This window comes from Schistocerca piceifrons, chromosome 6, assembly GCF_021461385.2.
Source record: "Schistocerca piceifrons isolate TAMUIC-IGC-003096 chromosome 6, iqSchPice1.1, whole genome shotgun sequence".
In the NCBI taxonomy this organism is placed as follows: Eukaryota; Metazoa; Arthropoda; class Insecta; order Orthoptera; family Acrididae; genus Schistocerca; species Schistocerca piceifrons.
Window position 1 is genome coordinate 425,892,848 of NC_060143.1, and position 22,435 is coordinate 425,915,282.

Consider the following 22,435-nt stretch of genomic DNA (forward strand, 5'->3'; position numbering starts at 1 on the left):
CTGAACAATATGCATCATGATTGTCAGGCAGCTTAGATGTTTTTCAAATGTCTTCAAAAACACAACAGTGTCATCTACATAGCAAGGACACATCATTCATTTAAGGTGTATAGGTAGACTGCCCATTATATTTCTTAGGGTGAGTGGAACTTTATATAGCCCAAAGGGATAACTTTGAACTCATAGAGGTCATCAGGAGTTATAAAGGTAGTTTTTGTAAACACTCGTCACCAGTTTTATAAAGGCCTCATCGCTACAGCTGTGGAGACCGAGTTGCAACTGTTGTTATGGTAGGCCGAGTTTGTGAGTTCGTAAAATGGCTTTTGGTGCAGTACACCTCTAAGACAATTCTCCCTGTCACTTACAACACAGCTATGCCCCAAGGTCAGGTAACAGGATAGGAGAACGAACACACCAACAAATTAGTAACAGTCACAAAAAATGAGTTAAAAGGTTTACTTATCTTTGTGACTAGTGCAATATTGAGGTCTGCAACACTGCATGTAATATAACACAAAGAGGCCCTCAATGGCTAAGTGCAAATGATCGTTGGTAAACTTCACAGCATATAGCAAATGCAATTTACGACAACTGTCTGTTCACTTCTAAGAGCTCACTAAATGATGTTCCCTGTCGAAGTCAGCCATGCACAATGATCTATAACCAAGTGGGTGAGAACTGCTCTTCTATCTTCCGAGTAGTCTTCTGACCATTGTCACGCAGATTGAGGTATTGTACTCAGCCGACAACTAGTCGAGGTGAAGTCGATATCTTCATCATCAGCACCCCCATGGCACTGGTGGAACTTGCGCAAGTGACAAGTCTCTATGACACTGGCACCAGCTTGCATCTTTGTGCCTGTGGTGCTTTTGCCCTGGCTGTGCCTTGTTCAGATGACACAGCAACAGTTTTCTTGTAGTCAGCCTCACGTACCTTGATTTGGCAATAGCTTGACTACATGTCCATAGTCAAGAAATACTTTGCTCATTTCAAGCAAACTAGGGTGTCATCAGTGCTTTACAATGGGTGATCATCTTTTTTCATGATTTTGTTCAGTTGTCAATAGTCAACACAGAAATGTCATGTGCCATCTTCCTTCTTCGCAAGGATGACAGGAGGAGACCGAGGATATTCTGAATGTTCGTTGATGTCATCTTGCAGTATCTTTTCCACTTCCAGATTATCTGTCATTCATCTAGCAATGCCCTATAAGAGCACTGGCTAGTTGTCGGATGTTGCCAAGTGTTGATATCATGTTCTATTGTGGGTCACTGTGTCTTCCTATTTTCCACTCTGGATTTGAAGGCACCTGAAAATTGTCACAGGACAGCTAACACTTACTGACATTGTGTCTCCCTCACATCAGATTGGAACTTCCTCCCCTGCATAGTCTGCATTGGTAGCACAGCAAGATTCTTCCTCAATGACACTAAACTGCTCTTCCTGGACTGCATCCTCCTTTTCCATGCACATGCCTCTACAAATGAGTTGCAGCTGCTCATGACAATTAGTTATCCACAGTTCTCCTTAATCACTTGTAATTCTTATGCTTGCCACTGGCATGTAGATTTATTTTGTGAGCCTGGGTCGCTTTTTACAATTGACAAATGCTTCACAGTTTAACTGAACATCCAGATAGACAATTGGTACTTGTCATGTTCATGACAGCAGGATAACTCCTTCAACAGCAAATAACCGCTCAGAGTAATCTTTGTTATGCATGCTTGTTGGAATGACTCAGATCTTCCAAAGCCAATGACTGCTTTTGATACCTGCACGAAGTCCCATTTAAGAACAGTATTACAACTACATTCTGTTAAAATGACAATTTTGAAGGGCTGTCTTCCATTTTTTTTTTTTTCAATACATTTTGCTATCAACTGGATGTATTGCCCACTTTCAGCTTCCAGCACAATTGCTTACATATCACAGAGCATAGTCTTGTTTAGCCGGTAATGATAAGCATTTTATATTAAAGAAAAGGAAGTCCCTGAGTTGACTAAAGCCCGCACAGCTCGGGCATAGATGATGATGCCTTTGAGGTTTCCTGACATCTTTGTAACTGCCATCCCTGGAGTATTTTCATCTGAGGCATTCTCACCTCCACAGGTGGTCACCTTGCTTAATTCCCCTGAATTTGGTGGCTAGGATATGGCAAGGGGGAATGGCTACAGCATTTTGTGAAGTGACCTCATCCTGGCTATGGTGATGGGATTCATCCCACAGGTTGTCAGTAATCAGTCGCAGATGACTGGGTGGATGGAATTATTGTAATGGTTGGCATCTGGTGGTGTCTTCTTTCTCTGCAGTAGTGTGCTTTGTGTCTAGGATGTCCACAATGGAAACATACCGGTGTGTTGCCCTCCTTATCCCAAATGTCTGTTCTTCTGTGAGGAAGTATATTTGGCAGAGGAGTTGGTTGTGTCTGCATTTGTCAGATATTGGGCTGTGATTTGATAGTTGTGACATAAGTCCAAGTTGGTCAAGTCCACTCTTACTGGTGTGTTCAATTGGCAGCAGAGATTAGTGCCAAAGACTAATACACCTCTTCTTCTTCAACATTTTCTATTACCTCCTGATGTATGAGGTGAACATTGATGGCTACTATCTCTTGCATAGTCAGTGTAGCAGTTCTAACTGTCTAAACTGTTGTATCTCTTTTCTTATTGCCTGGAATACAAGAATGGTGAAGTCATCGTGGTCTTCTACAATTGCCATATGCATCACATTCTTCTTTTGTACAGTTATTTTCTGTTGCATTTCCTTAACATGTTGCACCACATGATGAATTGCTTGGTTGGTTTATGTCTTTTACCAGAAGAGCCTGGTATATGTCTTCTGCAGTCCTTTCATCAAGTGTGGGATTTTGTTGGCTTCTGTCATATTTGGATTCAGTACATGGCAATTAGGACAAATATTCTCTATGTAAGGCTGTATCATTTCCCCATGATGTTGGGCCTTGTTCTTCAATTGTTCTTCCACTAAGTGGACTTGCTGCTGGTTATCATCAAATGGTTTCTTCATAGTGGCCTGGAATTTGTCCCAGCTAATGAATAAACAACTACTGGGATATGCCATCCAAGTAAAAGTACACATTTGCCAAACACATTTCATCCCACTTGTGTCTGATGACTTGGTTGAATCCTTTCAGCTATTTCATCAGGTCCTGATCAGCATCTCTGGAAAGCTTTAATAAATACCTGATATGCAGTTGACTTATTGCAGTTCTTGGGTCCATTGGTCTCCTGACTATATAGATTTTTGGAATGATGTAATGCTTGTAGTCTTGTTCCTGCCCATGTAGGTGATGACTTTTATGTTGCCTAATTCAAGCCACAGTGATGTAGTACACAGCATCTCCCAGAACAGATAAACACTAAATAACAAGTAAAAGCTAGTGATTGAGTTTTAACTGGCAGCCCATGGCATGCCAGGCTGTAATGCTAATTTCTATGCCACAGTGCATTTATTATTTGTTTATTATCATCCCAATGATCACATTTGTGATATAGGATTTGTCAGGATACATTTTAACAACTATATAATATCTTTACAAAATTTTTATCTAAGCTGAATTCATATGAATCTATCTTATGTTTAATACAATATACAACTAATAAGTGTTTTTATAACATAATTTCTTATGTGATTGACAGACATATTCACTGATGTAATTTCATTTGTCACATTAACTTAAACATATATTCTTATACAGTTGCGCAGAGATATTCACTTATGCTGTAATAACATTTGTCAAGCATGTGCATCTTTATATTCTAATATAGTTGAGCATAGAAATTCACTTACCCTGTAATAACATTTGTCAAGCATGTGATTCTTTATAACAGTTTTAAATTTATCCTCATTTTCCAGCTCTTTGATATGTTTTGGTAGTGCATTAAAAAGTTTGATGCCTTGATTACATACATGTTTCTGACTTCGGGTCCTTGTTACAGCTTGTATGTGGAGATCTTTACATTGCCGTGTATCGTAATTATGGTAGTCTGTATTGGTTTCCATTTTGTCCTGATTTCTTTTGATCACCAACAGACATTTCAGAATGTATAATGATGGAATTGTTAAAATTTTCAATGCTTTAAAAAGGGGCCTACAATGTGTTTGAGGTGGGCTCTGGGTCATTATCCGAATAGCGCGTTTTTGTAATTTGGAAATCTCATTTAGATGACAATTTGTTTTTCCCCAGAATACTATCCTATAGGATGCAATGGACTGAAAATAGCCAAAATATACTAATCTAGTACAGTCATTACTACAAACTGTTGAAATTATACTAAGTACAAAACATGCTGAATTTAGTTTTAGTGCTAAGCTCACCACATGGTCCCTCCAGTTAATCTTCTCATCAATGTGCATACCCAGGAATTTTGCACACTGTACTCTTTCAAGTTGTTTACCCTCCATGGTGTGATATAGGTCGTCATGTTCACTTATTTTTCCATATTGCACATAATTAGTTTTTTTGCATTCAATGTTCATGCAGTGTCCATGCAACACATATCATGGAAAAAAGGAAATGTTTGTACATTAGTAATCAGGCTTATAACCAGTTTGATATGGCATGCCATTACTTCCTCTCCTATGCTGCTCCCAACTATCTCAATTATTTGTTGGATATATTCCAGTCTCTGTCTTTGTCTACAGTTTTTACCCTCTATAGCTTCATCAAGTACTATGGATGCTATTCCTGTTGTCTTAAAACATGTCCTATCATCCTGTTGCTTCTTCTTGTCAATATAAATGTTACTTTCCTCACAGATTCTGCAGAGGTCCTCCTCATTTCATATCTTCTCAATCCATCTACTTTTCAACAACTTTCTATACATCTCAAACACTTCAATTCTCTTCATTTCCAGTTTTGCACAGTACATGAATCACTATGATAGAGTGCTGTGCTCAAAAAATACTTTCTCAGACATTTCTTCAGCAAATTGAGGTCAATGTTTGATAATAGTAGACTTCTTTTTAATTAGAAATGCCCTCTTTGCCCGTGCTAGTGTGTTTTTCATGTCCTCTTGCTTCATTTGTCACATGTTAGTTTGCTTCGAGGGTAGTAGAATTCATTCTCCTCATCTACTTGGTTGTCACCAGTTTTGATGTTAAGTTTATGATTAAGTTCATGTTTGCTAATCCTCACTACTTTTGCCTTTCTTTGGTTTACCCTCATTCAATATTCTGTATTTATTAGGCTGTTCGTCCACAACAGGTCCTGTGATTCTTCACTATTACTGAGAATAGCAATGTCATCAGTGAGTATTGTCGATGATTGACTTTTGCCCTGATTTTTAATCCCCCTCTTGAAAACATTACTTTATTTCTGAAGTTGAAAACTGGAACTGCACCCACAGGGCCCTCCCATGTATTATCTATTGATCAAACTGCCTCAAACTAAAAAATGCTCAAGACTTGCATACTTCTGACTTTGTGATCCATCAGACTCTAAGCTACTGGTATGTAAATAAAACTGATTTCATTTTCAAACTAACATTGTGCTAAATCCGTTGCCTAATCTAAAGCTGGTAACAGCAGGTCTCATTCAGGTTTTCTTCTGGTATTGACAGAATTTTGTCTGCCCAATCACCTACCGTTCCCCATATGCCCACTGACCAGCCACAAAGGAACACCCCTCATGTTCACTGCCAGGGTTTGACTGTGATGAATAGCAGCTAGCTCTAAAAGTAGAAAAATGTAAGGTAATAAAGGTGAGTAGAAAAACCAAACCTGTAATGTTCAGATTCAGCTTTAATAATGTCCTGCCTAATACAGTGGGGTCGTTTAAATATCTAGGCATAACATGACAGAGCGTCCGCCCCTGATAGCTGATTGATCAGCACGACAGAATGTCAATCCTAAGGGTCCGGATTTGATTCCCGGCTGGGTCAGAGATTTTCTCTGCTCAGGGACTGGGTGTTGTGTTGTCCTAATCATCATCATTTCATTCCCATCGACACACAAGTTGCCAAAGTGGCATCAAATCGAAAGACTTGTACCCAGCGAATGGTCTACCCCATGGGAGGCCCTAGTCACACGACATTATTATAACATGACAGAGCAATACAAAATAGAAAGAGCATTTGAGGATTGTGGCAGAGAAGATAAGAAGTTGGCCTTGGTTTATAGGAAGAATTATAGGAAAGTGTGGATTATCTGTAAATGAGAGCACATATAGGATGTTAGTGTGAACTATTCTTAAGTACTGCCCAAATGTTTGAGATCCACAACAGCTCACTGTAAAGGAAGACATCAAAGCAATTCAGAGGCAGGTTGCCAGGTTTGTTACCAGTAGGTTCAAACAATGGAGATGCTTCGGGAACTCGAGTGGGAATCCCTGGAGGGAAGGCAATATTCTTTTCAAGAATCACTATTGAAAAACTTTAGAGAACTGGCATTTCAAGCTGGCTGCAGAACAAGAATTTTGTGTAAGGACCATAAAGACGAGAAATTATGGCTCATACAGAGGCATAAAGACAGTAGTTTTTCCCTCACTCTATTGGCAACTGGAACAGGAGATGAGATGACCAGTAGTGGTACATCGTACCCTCAACTATACACATATGGTGGCTTGCGGAGTGTGTATGTAAATGTAGGTGAAGATATGTGGGCGTGATGACTAAGAAGCTGTCTGTGTGCATGAATGGCCACTGCCAAACTGTGACCAAGAGACAGCTTGACCATTGACCACCTAGCCGCTGAGCACACAACAACACAGTTTTCTTGACTTCATTGACTTCACAGAATTTGCCATCTGGATTCTTCCCACCAACACCAGCTTTTCGGAAATACACAGGTGGGAGGTCTCCCTACCACCTTCATTCGTGTAATCCTCCTTACCTCAGCATTCGCTGTCCTCTGTTCTTTGCCTGCCTCTATCCCCGTCCCTGCTGCCACTTAGTCCTATACACATTTTCTCTCCCACTAGCACACCTGCATAGTCCTTTCCCTTTCTTTATATCTCTCCTCTCCATTGCCAGCCCAGTGCCCCCTAACGGCCTACTATCCTGTCCCTGCCACATCCCTGTACACTCCAAAAGGCAGCACTAGCATATGAAGAGCTTACTCGAATAGCTGTTAGTATCTAGAAATATTTTTTCAGTGTGTCTGTCAGTAACTTAACACTTATGTGATAAGTAGCAATATATCCATTTCATGTTTATTTTCTTTTTTTTTTAAGTGGTGTACTGATTATGTCATCCTGGTGAAAAAAAAGACTTTAAAATATTTCAATATCTGAGGGAAAACATTTTTCTTTCTTTGTTGGTATTTGTGCTGCCCTCAGACAATGTTGAAATTTAGTAGATGATTTCTTGTATGCTAAAATATGACCCCAGTTATTTTAATTGTAGCATGCATCTATCATTCTGCAATTAATTAATGAACTACATTGTTACAGATACTGGATCTATCTGATGCACTGCTGTCTAACAACACGGTAGTTGGCTGTCCACAGACAGATGCTGCATGTCACTCTTTAGATTGTTCTGCTCATGGGACATGCCAAGCTGACCTTACAGATGAATCACCTTGGTGTTTGTGTGATGGCGGGTGGACTGGGCATAGTTGCTCTGAGCCCACACAGCCAGTCACATTCCTGCCTCATAGCTACATAAAATTTGCTCTTTCCTTTGAAAGTGACAATTTTTCAACATCCGTACAGCTTAGGTTCCGAACAGAGGAGCCAGAAGGAGAGCTGTTTCGTCTTTCTGACCAATACACAAATGAATATGCCATCCTTGAGGTATGCTGCTAATGTATCAGCACATATAATTATAACAATGAAAACAATCAATTATTGTGAAATTATTTAATTGGATAGATCAAAAATCTACTCACCAAGTGGCTGCAGAACACATGCATAAAAGACTGTTGTGATTGCAAGCTTTCGGAGCCCATGGCTCCTTCTTCAGGCAGAAGGGTTGAAAGGGAAGGAAGAAGGGTGAAGGAAAAGTACTGGAGAGGCCTAGGAAACTTCCTTCCCTTTCAACCCTTCTGCTTGAAGAAAGAGCCACTGGCTCCAAAAACTTGCTAACTATGGCAGTCTTTTATGTGTGTATTCTGCTGCTGCTTGGTGAGTATATTTTTTATCTAATAAAATTAAAAAACTCATATAATTACATTAATAAAATACTTGTAAACTTATGTGGTGAAGTAATTCTGAGAAATAATGGCTACCTGCATTCAGTGGATGTGTTATTGCATAACAACATAAGAGAACCAGCTTTAGGTGAATGCCGTGTATTTTGCAAAAAGCTGCTGTAAGGTGAAATATATATTCTGTTACTGTTTATAATAACACTGTTATAGTGCTTCAACATTTCTGTTTCTTAAAAAATGTCTTAAATAATGCATATTGAGTTACCTAAACATCTTGCTTCCTTGCTGAGACTGTTGGTGGGTAACAGCTGACATCGTGCGCTATGTGATCAAAAATATCTGGACAACAGGCTGAAAATGACTTAGAAGTCCATAGTGCCCTCCATTGGTAACGCTCAAATTCAATATGGTGTTGGTCTACCCTTAGCCTTGATGACAGCTTCCACTCTCGGAGGTATATGTTCAGTCAGGTGCTGGAAGGTTTCTTGGGGAATGGCAGCCCATTCTTCATGGAATGCTGCACTGAGGAGAGGTACCGATGTCAGTCGGTGACACCTGGCATGAAGTCAGCATTCCAAAACATCCGAAAGATGTTCTATTGGATCCAGATCAGGACTCTGTGCAGGCAAGTCCATTACAGGGTTGTTATTGTCATGTAACCACACTGCCACCTGCCACAGATCATGCATTATGAACAGGTGCTCGATCGTGTTAAAAGATGCGATCACCATCCCCGAATTGCTCTTCAACAGTGGGAAGCAAGAATGTGCCTAAAACATCATTGTAGGCCTGTGCTGTGATTGTGCCATGCAAAACAACAGGAGGTGCATCACACCATAACACCATTGCTTCCGAATTTTACTGTTGGCACTACACATGCTGGCAGACAACATTCACCGGGCATTCACCATGCCCTTCCATCGGATTGCCACATTGTGTACCAGATTTGTCACTCCACACAACCTTTTTCCACTGTTCAATTGTCCTATGTTTACACTCCTTACACCAAGTGAGGCGCTGTTTGGCATTTACAGGCATGATGTGTGGCTTATGAGCAGCCACTCGACCATGAAATCAAAGTTTTCTCACCTCCTGCTTATCTGTCATAGTACTTGCAGTGGATCCTGATGCAGTTTGTAATTCCTGTATAATGGTCTGGATAAATGTCTGCCTATTACACATTACAACCCTCTTCAACTGTAGGCAGTCTCTATCAGTCAACAGGGCAGATCAGCCTGTACGCTTTTGTGCTGTATGTGTCCCTTCACGTTTCCACTGCACTATCACATTGGAAACAGTGGACCTAGGGATGTTAAGCAGTGTAGAAATCTCATTTACAAACTTATGACACAAGTGACATCCAGTCACCTGAACACGTTCGAAGTCCGTGAGTTCCACAGAGTGCCCCATTCTGCTCTCTCACGACATCTAATGTCTACGAGCATATGGAGTACGTGGCAGTAGGTGGCAGCACAATGCGCCTAATATGAAAAAAGTATGTTTTTGACACTCTCTGGATACTTTTGATCACATAGTGTATATGTAACTCAGGTGATTTTATCAGTAGACTGGGAGCTCTTCCTCTAGGCAGTTCAGAGTGTTTTGTTAGTTTTGATGTAGTATCACCCTTTACAGAGGTCTCTCCCTCACAGAGTATTTGGCACTTTAGTGAAACCCTTATTTTATGTTTTCGTGCAGTCCAGACTTTAAAAATGCAAAATTGAGGAAAATGGAGAATTGAAGAAAATGTTAAAACTCACCAACATGTGAGTAAAACCACATGTAATTGGCAAATATGATTAATAGTCGCAGTCCTCTCCAATACTTTGTGTAAAACCTATCTAAGTGGAGGAAATTAAAAGTACAATACGATGTTCCTGTAATAATTTGTGATAATGGATTTCATCAGTTCTTAAAAAATCACAGATGTGTAACAGCAAGTAAAAATTCATACAAAAATTGAAATTGGTAACTGTACCATTTTTCCAACATGATACAACCACAAATTATGCGTTTTTGAGAGATCATCCTTTGTGCTCACCTGGAAAAAAGCAAAACTTGATGAACATGGTGAATTAAACCAAAAACAGCACAGCAGCTAAGTGATTAAACCATAAGCATAAATACGGACATCTGCTTAATGAAATTCTTTGCCGCCATTGCTGTTATTGTTTAATGCTTTTCTTATGAGCCGCACTTCATATGCTCACCACTATTAAAGTGTTGTTTTAGTCTTTATGAGGCAAATGAGATGTAAAAATCTGAGTTTTCTTCCCCAGTTAACATTACAAGCTTGTTAGAAGTTGGCTCAGTGAATTTCTGTACACTGTGTAAAATGTAAATTTGAAAGAAAGCTTAGGTGCCTAAGTTTACTTCATGCCCTTTGTCAATGCTGCCAGGCTTTACAATCTACAGTGTTTGGTGTGTGTGGTGCAAATTATATACATGAGTAGTGTATGTAATTGTTGCAACTGTGTCACATTGGATTTGAACACAAAAGTTTTTAAAATGTGCTATCACAAAACCCTTGTACTATTTCTCTGTGGCATCTCTGTCATACATAGCACATCATGTGCATGAAAAATATATTTTCAGCACTTCACAAAATGCTTTAATCCCTACTTGCACTTTCGCCACTGAATAGCCACTCCCCTCTTCACACATAGAGTAGGTTAGCTTATTTTATGTGTGTTAGTGTTGTATGGTAGCTGCACTGCCTATTGGGTGACTTAACAAATCGCCAGTCAATAAGAGTTCACTAACTGGAAATGGGCAATGTTTCCTCAGTTATGACTGAACATATTCTTTGAGACTCAGTGTTTGAATTTAAAAGGTTGATGATTGATGTTCTTGCTGAATACAGTACAATGGAAATACATGCAAAAAGATGAGACTGACTTACACGTGGCACAGGAAAAGTTGGTGGCTGGGCTCCTTCATCACATATTGGCTTAGTTCGAACACTTCGTGTCAACTATCTTGTTTTCCTTTACTGCTGCAACCTAGCAGTAGTCGTATCATAATTGTGCAGTGAAGCTAAATGTTGCAAGCTGTGTTGGCAACACTGATTGCGGATTACATCAGCATTTCCTCTCTCACATCTTCCCTCTTCACAATGGGCTAAAATATTCCCTTAATTCCTCCAACATCCATGTCATGTCTTTTGAACCACTTATAACTTGTACAACCACATCAACTGTCAATAGAAAGAAAACGGGACAAAGTCAAGCAAGGCTTCGAGTAAGAATGCAAAATTGGGGAATTTTTAGCATTATTATTATTTATTTATTTATTTATTTATTTTCACAGGAGCTATGAATTTATGTCGTAGACTCACAAAAAAATGTAAAACAGGAGAATGTAAAATGGAGGTTCCATTGTAATTAGTAATAAATTTCAGCAGACAACACTGCTTCCTTTTGGCATGCTCTTTCTTCAATTTATTTTTTATCCAACCAATAATTTTTTGAACAAACTGATGGGTCACCAAGGATAACCCCCTTTTCATAAGGTGGCCAACTTCTCAGGGAGGATTTTGAAGAGAGAGCACTGGAATCAGCAGTCTTCAAACCAACTGTATTTTGGAGGCATGTAGAAAATACTTTCACAATGTTGCCTCATGGAGTAAATAGGAGTTTTTACATCACCTGAACTCCATTCAAAAGAGCATTCAGGTCTCTACAGAAATGAATAAAGATGGTTTTCTGCCTTTGCTCTCTGAGGCATTCACTTTATCAGAAGCCCACTAACACATGTTTGTATTTGCAGTAATTGAGTTGATGTCACCCCTTGCAAACTATGAGTCTTTTAAGACTTGCACACACAGTTCCAGATCCATAAAAATTGCTTAAATAATTCACCCACCTAAAAACCATTGTTCAGAGAAATTGGATATTATGGCCCCTAAATTAATAGGACACTGTAAGTTAAAGGCAAAAACCTGGAAGCAGATAAAGAGGATAGTGTGTCAGCAGAATCACTAGCTTGTCTTTCCTTTGTTGGCAATGTTTCATTCAAGATAGGTAGAATCCTCCAGAAGTTTCAGGTTAAACTGGTTTTCTACCCCCTGGGGTCAGTGAAGGATGGTTTGTTATCACAGAAGACTGGAATCTACAAAATGCCTTGCCAGTATGGTACATCCTATGTTGGTCAGACTAGGTGCACCAGGCAAGAACACTGCACTGAACATGAATGCTGCACTGAACATCGATGTTACTCCTGCCTTGTGCAAACAACCAAGTCTGCTACTGCTGAACATTGTATCTTCCACTGGATATTCAGTGGCATAAGATAAATTTATAATTTTAGCCAAAACAACAGTATTTTGGGACTCCATTGTTAAAGAATCTGTGGGGAAATTTGATGAGCCATGATAATGGTTACTGATTTGATAATGTGTAGACCCAATCATTTCCACAATTTTCACCCCTAAAGAAGGCACAGTACACCAATGGCTGTGATGAGCAACAATCCTGGGACAGTAGAGTTCTGCAATTCCACCACCAAGAGCACTGCCTTCTAGGTAGTGTGGTCAGTATGTAACCACTGTCTTAATGCATGTGTAGACTACGCATAATACACTAACAAATTGTGGGACAGTGGGAGTCTCCAATGGCTCACCTGAAGATGACTGGCAAGTGCCCATTCAAAATACCACAGATGACAACTGGCAGCAAGCCTGAAACTTCTTTAAACATTCAGTCAGCTAGTAAAATTTTTAAATTCACAGAAATTTAATTGTGATGACTGACTGGAATTTGATGGTAGGAAAAGGAAGGAAGGCAAAAAACAGGAGAATATGGACTGTGGAAAAGAATAACAGGTGAAGACAATCGTTGGGATTTTGCACAGAGTGCAATTAAATCATTGCTAACATCTGGTTTAAGAATAATCAAAGAAGATTCTATGCATGGAAGAGATGTAGAGACATCAGGTATTCCAAAGAAATTATGTAACGGTAGGTCAAAGTTTCAGAAACCATAATCTTCTGATTACGCTGGCACAATCTCTGGAAAGATCAGTCGACTCCAGCAAAAACATGGCACTCAGTGGTCTTTACTCCTATTAGCAAAAAGATACAAAGTCTCCTTTGTATTGTTAAAGATGATCTTGGTCTCCAGAAATTGGATGTGTGTTTCATTTCCAAGCAAATGTGACCAGTCTTATTGTGGGGCATAACATTAGAACAGTGTTCAAATGTGAGTCCATGTTCCTGAATATGCAGTGCAGTGTGCCTCCTGAATGAGCAGCAGGCAGGATGTAATGTGGTGTCATGGAGTTACAAGCTTCCTCAATGCGATATTAGATGTCATGTTCCATTAGGCTGCCAACTGTTGCCTTACACCGCCATATACACAGCAGGTCAAACCACACAAACAAATCGCATTCAGTGTGCCACAGATACTGACACCAAATAAACATGGCTTGCATCTGACCAGTATACTGACATGTTGCTGATGCTCAGCAAATGCTGAAGTGATGCCAATGAAGCACAACCATGCCGTATGCTATGAGATATCCTGTTTGAAGAGCTCCAGCAGCCATTACACTCTTATGCGGTGATCAACAACTTTAGAAACAAGTAGTCTGAGAATGCATGGCAGTGACAGATGAAGACCAGCAAGAAGTGAAGAGATGGAGATGTTTCCATAGCTGCAAAACACCACAGATCCTCTGTCAGCTTACAAGGTGTTGCTGCAGTCACTGGTATCACCCTTACATCTGTATAGCTCGTAGTACTATCTGTCACTGACACAGGAGCTGCATAGGAATATTTTCAATCAGAGAATTACTGTCTCTGAATGGGCTGTCCATAATTTCACTCTGAACCCTTACAAAGCATTAGGTTCTCCCATGAATCAACATTCACAAATTATGATGTAGTGAACCATCATAATATGGTTTACTGGGCCACAGAAAATCTTGGGTGGTTATGTCCTGTTGATTGTCAATGGAGGTAGTCCTTAAATGTGTTGTGTAGAATTCTTAGGGATGAAATCAGCAATCCACACTACATCGTCATTACAAAAGGCAGAGCAGAGACACCACTGCGTGAAGTCAGGATAGCTGTTAGGAACCTGTGAAGTGTCAGCAATGCCAGTAAAACATTATTAGAGTTCAGTTATTTATTCACAATGTTAACAAGTCATCGTTCTTCTGTGGCAGCCTTGGCTGTTGCTAATTCAGCTGTATGTTCGAGTCTAGCTGATGTCCTATGAATCAGCTCACTGTTTGATGTCAGCAACCCTGGTGGCACAGCGGCTGCTGATGAGCAGTACGGCAGCTCCCCAGCATGAAATGGTTCTCACACTCTGGCTGCAGAGTGTCCTCAGTCCCTCTACAAATTCTACAGTGACCCTTGATGACCCATCCGCAATATACCTGGTGTCAGTAGTCATGTGGTCGGTTGGTCTCCTCACTACTCCTGGTGGGTTTCAGCACCCAAAGGCACCTGAGCGTTGAACAGGAACGTGGGTCCCAAGAGGCCCTGTTGCTGGCTTCTGCATTGAAGTCGTATTGGCAGTACTATGGGACATGATGCTGCTGAAAGACACTCAGTCTCCCCATCAGTAAATCGTAGGTGGCAAGTGGCATGAAGCTCATCCAGTGAAGGCCATCACCTTAGCACACCTTTGGCTAATTCATAAACTGTGCTGGAGCGTCTAAAACATAGATTCACTAAAGTATCATAATCATGGAATCGAGTGCTATTACTGTGAATGCCATCAACTCCAATGATCAACTCATGACAAGAGCTGGGGTATTTAAAGGGAGCAAATGTAAGGCTGTGATGCAAAACTCAGTTTGTAGTGACTGAATGTGTGCTCCTTGTTCTGCTACATTCACTTAATAGGCTGTTAACTGCTGTTTTAGTTCCTGACTAAGTGCTTTCATGAAATAGATAACATTTTCTTGCAACATGCTTACAAACTGACAAGTATGCTTGTCTCACTTCCTTAGGTTTTCCATCACCTTTTCTACTGAATGCTTATTCCTTCCTCAGCAGACCGCATCGTGACTTGACCTACTTGTGACATAATAGCTTGCTTCCTGCTTCAGCCTCTGTCTCTGGCATGACCTGAATTTGCCTGAGGCAATGTTAGTGAGTTTTAATAAGAAAATTTCTGATTTCTACTCATTTCTATTTTGTACCGTAAAACAGGTGAAATGTATCAAGCTTTTACTGTTGACAGTTTAGGTACTCTCCTTGAAAATGTTCCTCTAGACATTTAAGGCCATTTGTGGATATAGCACAATAGTCGCCCAGCCATTTTGCATGTGATGTTGTGCAAGGACAGAACAGCACTTTTCCTGGAAGATGGTTGCGATGCCATGGTCCTCAGGAATGGCACACACTGTCCACTAATTTAACGCTAGCAGGTTTCTTTTTGTGGGAGTCCCTAAAGAATTGTATTTATGTCACTAAACACACAACCCCAAATGACTTCAAATGGCGCATCAAGGAAGCTTGTCACTCCATGAGACCAACGACGTTACATCTTGTCTGCGTATCATTTGAAGGCACATTATGTTGCACACTCAGAAGCCTGGGACACATTTGAACACCTCACTTAAATCAGCATTCCACTACCAGAGCATCCATCAGAACACAGGCAGCTAGTGTGTACAGCATGTTGCATCCACTCCTAACACTTCAAAGGTTTCTGTATCCCAAATTAAACATGATAGAAATGTGATTTACAATGATTTGTACACAGATGTTTTAAATACATCAGCTACATGATTGAAAAACCTAATGTTCTGTTTACGAAACTGTATCTCATTGCTCTGGAAAAGAGCTCAGTAAAATACGTTCATAGCCCCCACAGAAAGTGTAACATATCCTATGTGGACCTATCTCAATAAATATTTCTCTCACCTATTGTTTTGTAAGTTACATAGGCATCCACTTCATCTGGAACACCCTGTATGCTAATCTAGATTGTTAACTTGTCAGATGCTGATTAACCTTTTAATGTTGAGACCCATCATGTGGTGTGTCACTGAGAGTGTGTACTCACTGTGAGGCCTGTTGTACAATGGGCCAATGAAAGTGTGCCCACACTATGAAGTCTGTTACATGACAAACCAGTGAAATCATATCCTCACTATGAAACGAAACAAAATTTTTAAGCTATAAAATATTATCAATGTAGAATCATGAAATGTAACCAGGAAAATGAAAGTTTCAGTTCCTTCCTGCTCTTCTTTCGTTTTCTGATGACTGAAATCAATTCCAGTCAGATCTGTACTAAAAATAAAACAGTTGTGTCTGTGTGTTTGTTTGAACATGTTTCTCCAAACCTACTAGATAAATTTTCATGGGGTTGTTGCACGTAACTTGAGGATAGCTTTGGTCACTCTGTAGGCTTTATTTCATTAAAATCAGATCATGGGAAAAAATATATCCATATATTACAGAAATGTATGTACTTTACACATTTCCTCTGAAACCACAGAACCAATTTCAACCAAACTTCCTACACATATCACTTACTGCCTGGAAAGAATCACTGTGATGATAAGAACAACCTATCTATTGAAGGAGTGGGAGTGAAAAGGGAATACAGGCCACAACACCTATACTTTATTCATCCATTATTTGAGAATGAGAGCACTTACTGACTTTCAACAAACTTTACACATAATTTCAAACCTTTAAAAAACCATTTCTCCCTTACAACCACCACAAAATGACGAAAGGAAAAAGTTCTTCACTTACTAAATTTTCACAGTTCATGCAGTAAAACTGTTGCATCAGGCATGACATTTTAATTTAATACTTCTTTGCTACTAACTATATATGTGCCACATTTTGCTGGCTGTGTTCACATGTGCTACTGAATGTATCAAGATTATGTCATTGTACTGACTGATAGTTCAGGACATGTGATGTCATAAACACTAAGATGCATGAAAGACTGCCACAACATGCATGACATTTACATTTATTATTTCTTTACTGCTAATTACACTCGCAACACATTTTGCAAACAGAATCCAGATAATTACATTCATATTGGGTCTCCAGCTAGAACATAATGTCATCTTGACAAGTATCCACATATGTCACTGAATGCACAAACAAAATTATGTCATTGTACAACACATAGTTCAGGAGATATGATGTCATAAACATTGAGCTGGATGAAAACTAAATTGATTTATTGTTAAAAATTGACAAGGGCAAATATCCAAAAGAAGATGATGAAATTGTTTTGTCTGGTATGTGGCATATAATATTTTCATCTCAAGACCTTATAATACATTAGAATGTGTGTAGCACAAGATACTTATTGATTTGAAGAATATTATGCAAATTAAAGAAAAATAATTACTCTTGGAAAAGCTATTTACTGTAACTTTTTAACTTTATCATACTTGCAAAAATGTTTTATTGATTGATACGGGCAACATGGTACATTTCAGAGTAATGAATACAATGCTTTGCAGTCTTCAATGTGTTGAATCCATACTTCCACATTATTTGTTGCTTAGTGTATATGTTAACAAAAATAATCAATTTGTGACACAATAATGTAATTAGATAGATAAAAAATTTACTCAGAAAGTGGTAGCAGGAGAACACACATATAAAAAATGTTTTACAGATAAATAAATGAATGGACTAGCACATAAGGTAGAAAACAGACAAACTTTGAGCAAGACAGATGAGAACAAAGACTGACATGAGGGTTACATAAGAAGGAATGATGGCCACTGGGCTAATACAATATGATGTAAATGGCTAAATAAAAAATCTACTCACCAAGTGGCAGCAGAAGAACACACATTTAAAAAAAGGTTTTACAGATAAATAAACGGACTAGGACATAAGGTAGAAAACAGATGACTGTGAATAAGACCGATGACAACAAAGACTGACAAGATGATTACATAAGAAGGAATGATGGCTACATGGGCTTATAAAAACGAAAATAATTAATTTTTGACAGTATAATGTAATTGGATTGATAAAAAATCTATTGACCAAGCAGCAGCAGAACACACATATAAAAAGTCCATTTGTTTGTTTATCAGCAAAGCCTCTTTTTATATGTGTGTGTCCTACTGCCACTTGGTGAGTAGATGTTGTATCTTTCCAGTTACATTATAATGTGTATGTTGTGTAATGTACAGATACTTCAATAGCATGATGCACAGCTGCTCGTACCTACTTATCCCCCTCTGTACACATTGTTAGGCAGCGATGTTGCTCATGCCAATGGCTCATGCATGGGGACAGCTTGGGAGGGGTGATAGTGGGGAGCTTATCATGAGCTATACTTTTCCAAATAGGCAGACACATGAGGGCAGCTGATGTTACAGCATGTGCAGTAGCTTACTTACTCACCATCACTCATCATAACAAACCTACTGACATGTGAGTGCAGCTGTGGGTAACAGCTAATTTATTAAAAATAAAGTAATGTTATAGTCAAAATAAATCATATGATAGTGTAATGACATATATGTATAATAAAATTAACCACCAATAAGAACTTAGATTAATAAAGACTCAACCATCCATCACATAATATGAAAAAAAAATTTTTCCTTGAGTGTAGGTGTATCTTTCTTTTCAGAATAGAGATATGTAACATGTACTCATCTTTGTAAGAAGAGATTGACAGCTACTTAACATAAAGAAGATGTGCTATGTTGTAGACAGGCACAATTAAGACACTTGCATAGAGCTTTTGGACACAGCCTTCACCAGCAAAAGAGAAACACACACCATTTACACACAAGCAAGCACACATTATGCACACATGACCGCCAACTCCAGCATCTTGGGCCAGAGCGCCATTCCAACCCGAGATGCTGGAGTTGGCGGTCTAGTGTGCATGATGCATGCTTGCTTTTGTGTATGAACGGTGTTTGTTTCTCTTTTGCTGATGAAGACTGTGGCCAAAAGCTCCATGTAAGTGTCTTCTGATTGTGCCTGTTTGCAACTTAATGTGTCTTCTTTATGGTATGTAGGAATCTACCTTTTTCTACATTGTTGATATTCCTATCTGGAGTTTCCATTGTTTGATGTACTCATCTTTGTTACATAACATTAATTCTATAGTTCATATGGAAAGAAATAATGTGCAATAACTTATAAATTAAAACATAACAGTGAACAGAAATACTTGCTTCAAACTTAGCCTGTGCTCGCCCAAAGTCTGGATCCAAAATAAGAGTGGGTGATACGTAGTTTATTTAGTGTTGTAATTATAGGAGACTGAAAACTTGTTAGTTGGGAGAGGGATAGAAAAAGAAATCAGTCACATCTTTATTGAAAAAAAACCATGTACCTTTATATGATAAAATTAAAATATTTAACTGATTTCTGTTAATAGAACATAATAACATATATTACTGTATCACACGATGCAGTTTGTAATAGAATTTTATTCCTGTATTTATACTACTTATGTTCCACACCCTTCAATGCTTTTATTTGTGTTTGCTGAGATTTAGTCAATGTGTCAGCAAGTTAGTGTGACTATAAATTAGTTTTACTATAAACATTTTCCTCTAGAATACTAACAATAAATTACAGTCCCATGATTCAGGAATCAATTAATTAATTTTACGAGTTCTTCATAAGTAATATTTTTATATTTGAATTTATGGGGTTCTCAAGTATGCTGCCACCTGTCTGGGAAAACCATCTTTCATCAGAACCTAGAAAAACATACAATATACAGGGTGATTCACGAAGATATGCAAATATTTTAATATGTTATTTCACAAGTAAAACTAAAGAAAAAAGGTTCTTATAAACATAGGTCTGCAAATGTTTAGTTACATAGTTAAAGCTAATAAAAGATTTTCCCTGAAATTTAGCAGCTTCACTAATATGAAGCCATCAGAAAACCGTACGAGGTTAAAGTAAAGCACGATTTCCATTTATTTTGTTATTAGTGATCTGGTAAATCTGACAAAACATGTCCCAGATGTGTATCTGCAGTAGTTTTCCAGAACAACCAGAGAAGCAAAGAAAACTCATTTCAAGGTTAGGAAATGACTGAAACAACTCACTGATGGTTGCCAACAATGAAATAAATGTTTGTACATTCTTAATGGAAAGTAAAGAGATTTACCTGTATAAAAATCTTTGCTTCTCAGGATGTTCTGGAAAACTACTGCAGATACACGTCTGGGATATATTTTATTAGATTCACCAGACCAGTAACAACAAAATAAATGGAAATCTTGCTTTACTTTAATCTCATACAGTTTTGTAATGGTTCCATATTAGCAAAGTTGCTAAATTTCAGGCAACATATTTAATTAGCTGTAACTGTGTAACTAAACATTCTTTAGTTTTACATGTGAATAACATATTAAAATATTTATATATCTTTGTCAATCACCTTGTGTATTAGTTAATTGTCTCTTAACTGTATTTATCATATTTATTTATTATATGCTTGTATTACACATGTGAATTATTATTCCAGGAAATAGTATATATTTTTGTTTTATTTAAGAACAAAAATCTAGACTGATGTTGTAATGATCAGTGTTCAGAGGTGTAATGAGATATTACTTTGTGCCCTTTATTTTGTATCATAACCATATGTCAAAGCTGTAGAATAAATAAAATTAATGATAACCCTCTCACAATATACAAATGAAATAAGTTTTTAAACAAAACATAACCAAATTAGACAGACAATTTGTAGATAACATTTTCTGTCTTTTTTTATTAAGTTACAAGCAACTGAAATTAACATTTTGATTTTTAAAATTGAAATGTTTCTTGCTTTCTCCAATTTTCTTCCCATTAAAGGAGTATAGCATATGGCTCTAGATTTAAATATTTACATGGTTGTTTTGCTGATCTAATTATTATTTCTTCTGTCATTGATCATTATGATGAATCCATCATTGATAGTAAAATTGATATGTTTTAGATAAAGCATGGAAACTTATATTTTAGATACAATTTAAACAGTAAACACAATGAAGAGAAATACATCTGCTTGTGTTACATATCTGTGGACGATGGCTACTGGCATACAGCAAAGGTAGGTCTAGCCAAGTTACATCTAAGATAGCATTAAAAAATTTGGTGTCTACAAATCATCTTCACACTGCACTGTAAATTAAATTATAGTTTAATGGAAATTTTAGGTTTCACGTTATGGTTCATCATCTGTTCTTCAGATAGATGATGGTGAATTCACATGACATAATCAGACATTACTTTTCGAGGGTCATCAGTGGCTGATAATTGATAAAAAGGAAGGTGTGCATGCTGGAGGAAGAGCAGAGTTCACAGGCATGAACTTGTTGGAAATTTATGGCGATTACAGAAATGGTAAGTGTTCAGCAAACTCACAATATTAAATTGTCATCCATTTATATTTCATTGTTCTCCGAAAACAAGGTTATTACTTTGCATTTGTTCCTGTTGTCAATCCATTTCCACAACCAATACAAAGTTCCTGGATTAATTAGCTAGAGTACTATGTACATCACTCAATGGGGCATTTCTGAACACAGATCTTTACTACAACTTTTCTATTTGTTTTCACACGTCAATTTCCATGTAAAATTTAATCATAGTGCTATTATGAGTCCAAATCAAATATTTTTTCTTTGAGCCGGTTTATGTTTCACCAGACTGTGTCATTCTTTTTCCTGTTTGTTAATTTTGGGCAGTTACAGACGAAGTTACTGTAGCTCACATTTTTATATCAGGAATCTTGATCGTCAACAAATATGAATGTGGCTTAGAAGTGCACATGCTGTTGGCTTCAAAAATCATTTGAAAGTGATAATATAAACTATTTGTGATGGGCTAGGAGAGAACTTGGAATTCCACAATTATTTATAAATTCAACCTAAATATGTACAGACAAATCACAGCTTCAGTCTAAAAGTTAAAATTTTCATTACAAATGGCTCCAGTGCCCATTCTGGTGTCACAGAGTGGCACTCCGTCACCATTTCTCTTCACCATAATAATAGAAAAAGTGCTTTAAGTTATATACCCGTATAAGGTCATGCCATTATTCCATATTGGCTAGTGTTCATGACATAATTCTCGTAAGAGACATTGAAAGAGAAATTAAGTTCCCACTCAAGAAGCTTAACTGAAGCCCTCAGAGGAACTGGTTTATAGTTCAGTGTCAACAAAACAAAATATTTAGTCATACAGTGTAGTTTTTCATGGTTGGTGTTTACTACAGTTAAAACTTTCAGTCTGGGAGATGGTAGTTGATGTCTACAACTATTCCTGACATTTTGCCTCCAATGGCAGGAGACATTTTCAGAGGTAAAACAGCAACTGCATGAAGAGCTCAAGAGTCCTCTGCATATATAG

At 38.1% G+C, this 22,435-nt stretch overlaps 1 protein-coding gene across 1 annotated transcript in view; it reads left to right on the forward strand.

The window, feature by feature from the left end:
- The window catches only part of LOC124803361 (neural-cadherin-like), a 333,705-nt gene that overhangs the window by 274,748 nt on the left and 36,522 nt on the right, over nt 1-22,435 (forward strand). The window contains 3 exon segments of the mRNA XM_047264547.1: nt 7,409-7,753; nt 21,021-21,134; nt 21,241-21,427. Of these exon segments, the coding sequence (XP_047120503.1) occupies nt 7,409-7,753; nt 21,021-21,134; nt 21,241-21,427 (646 nt within the window).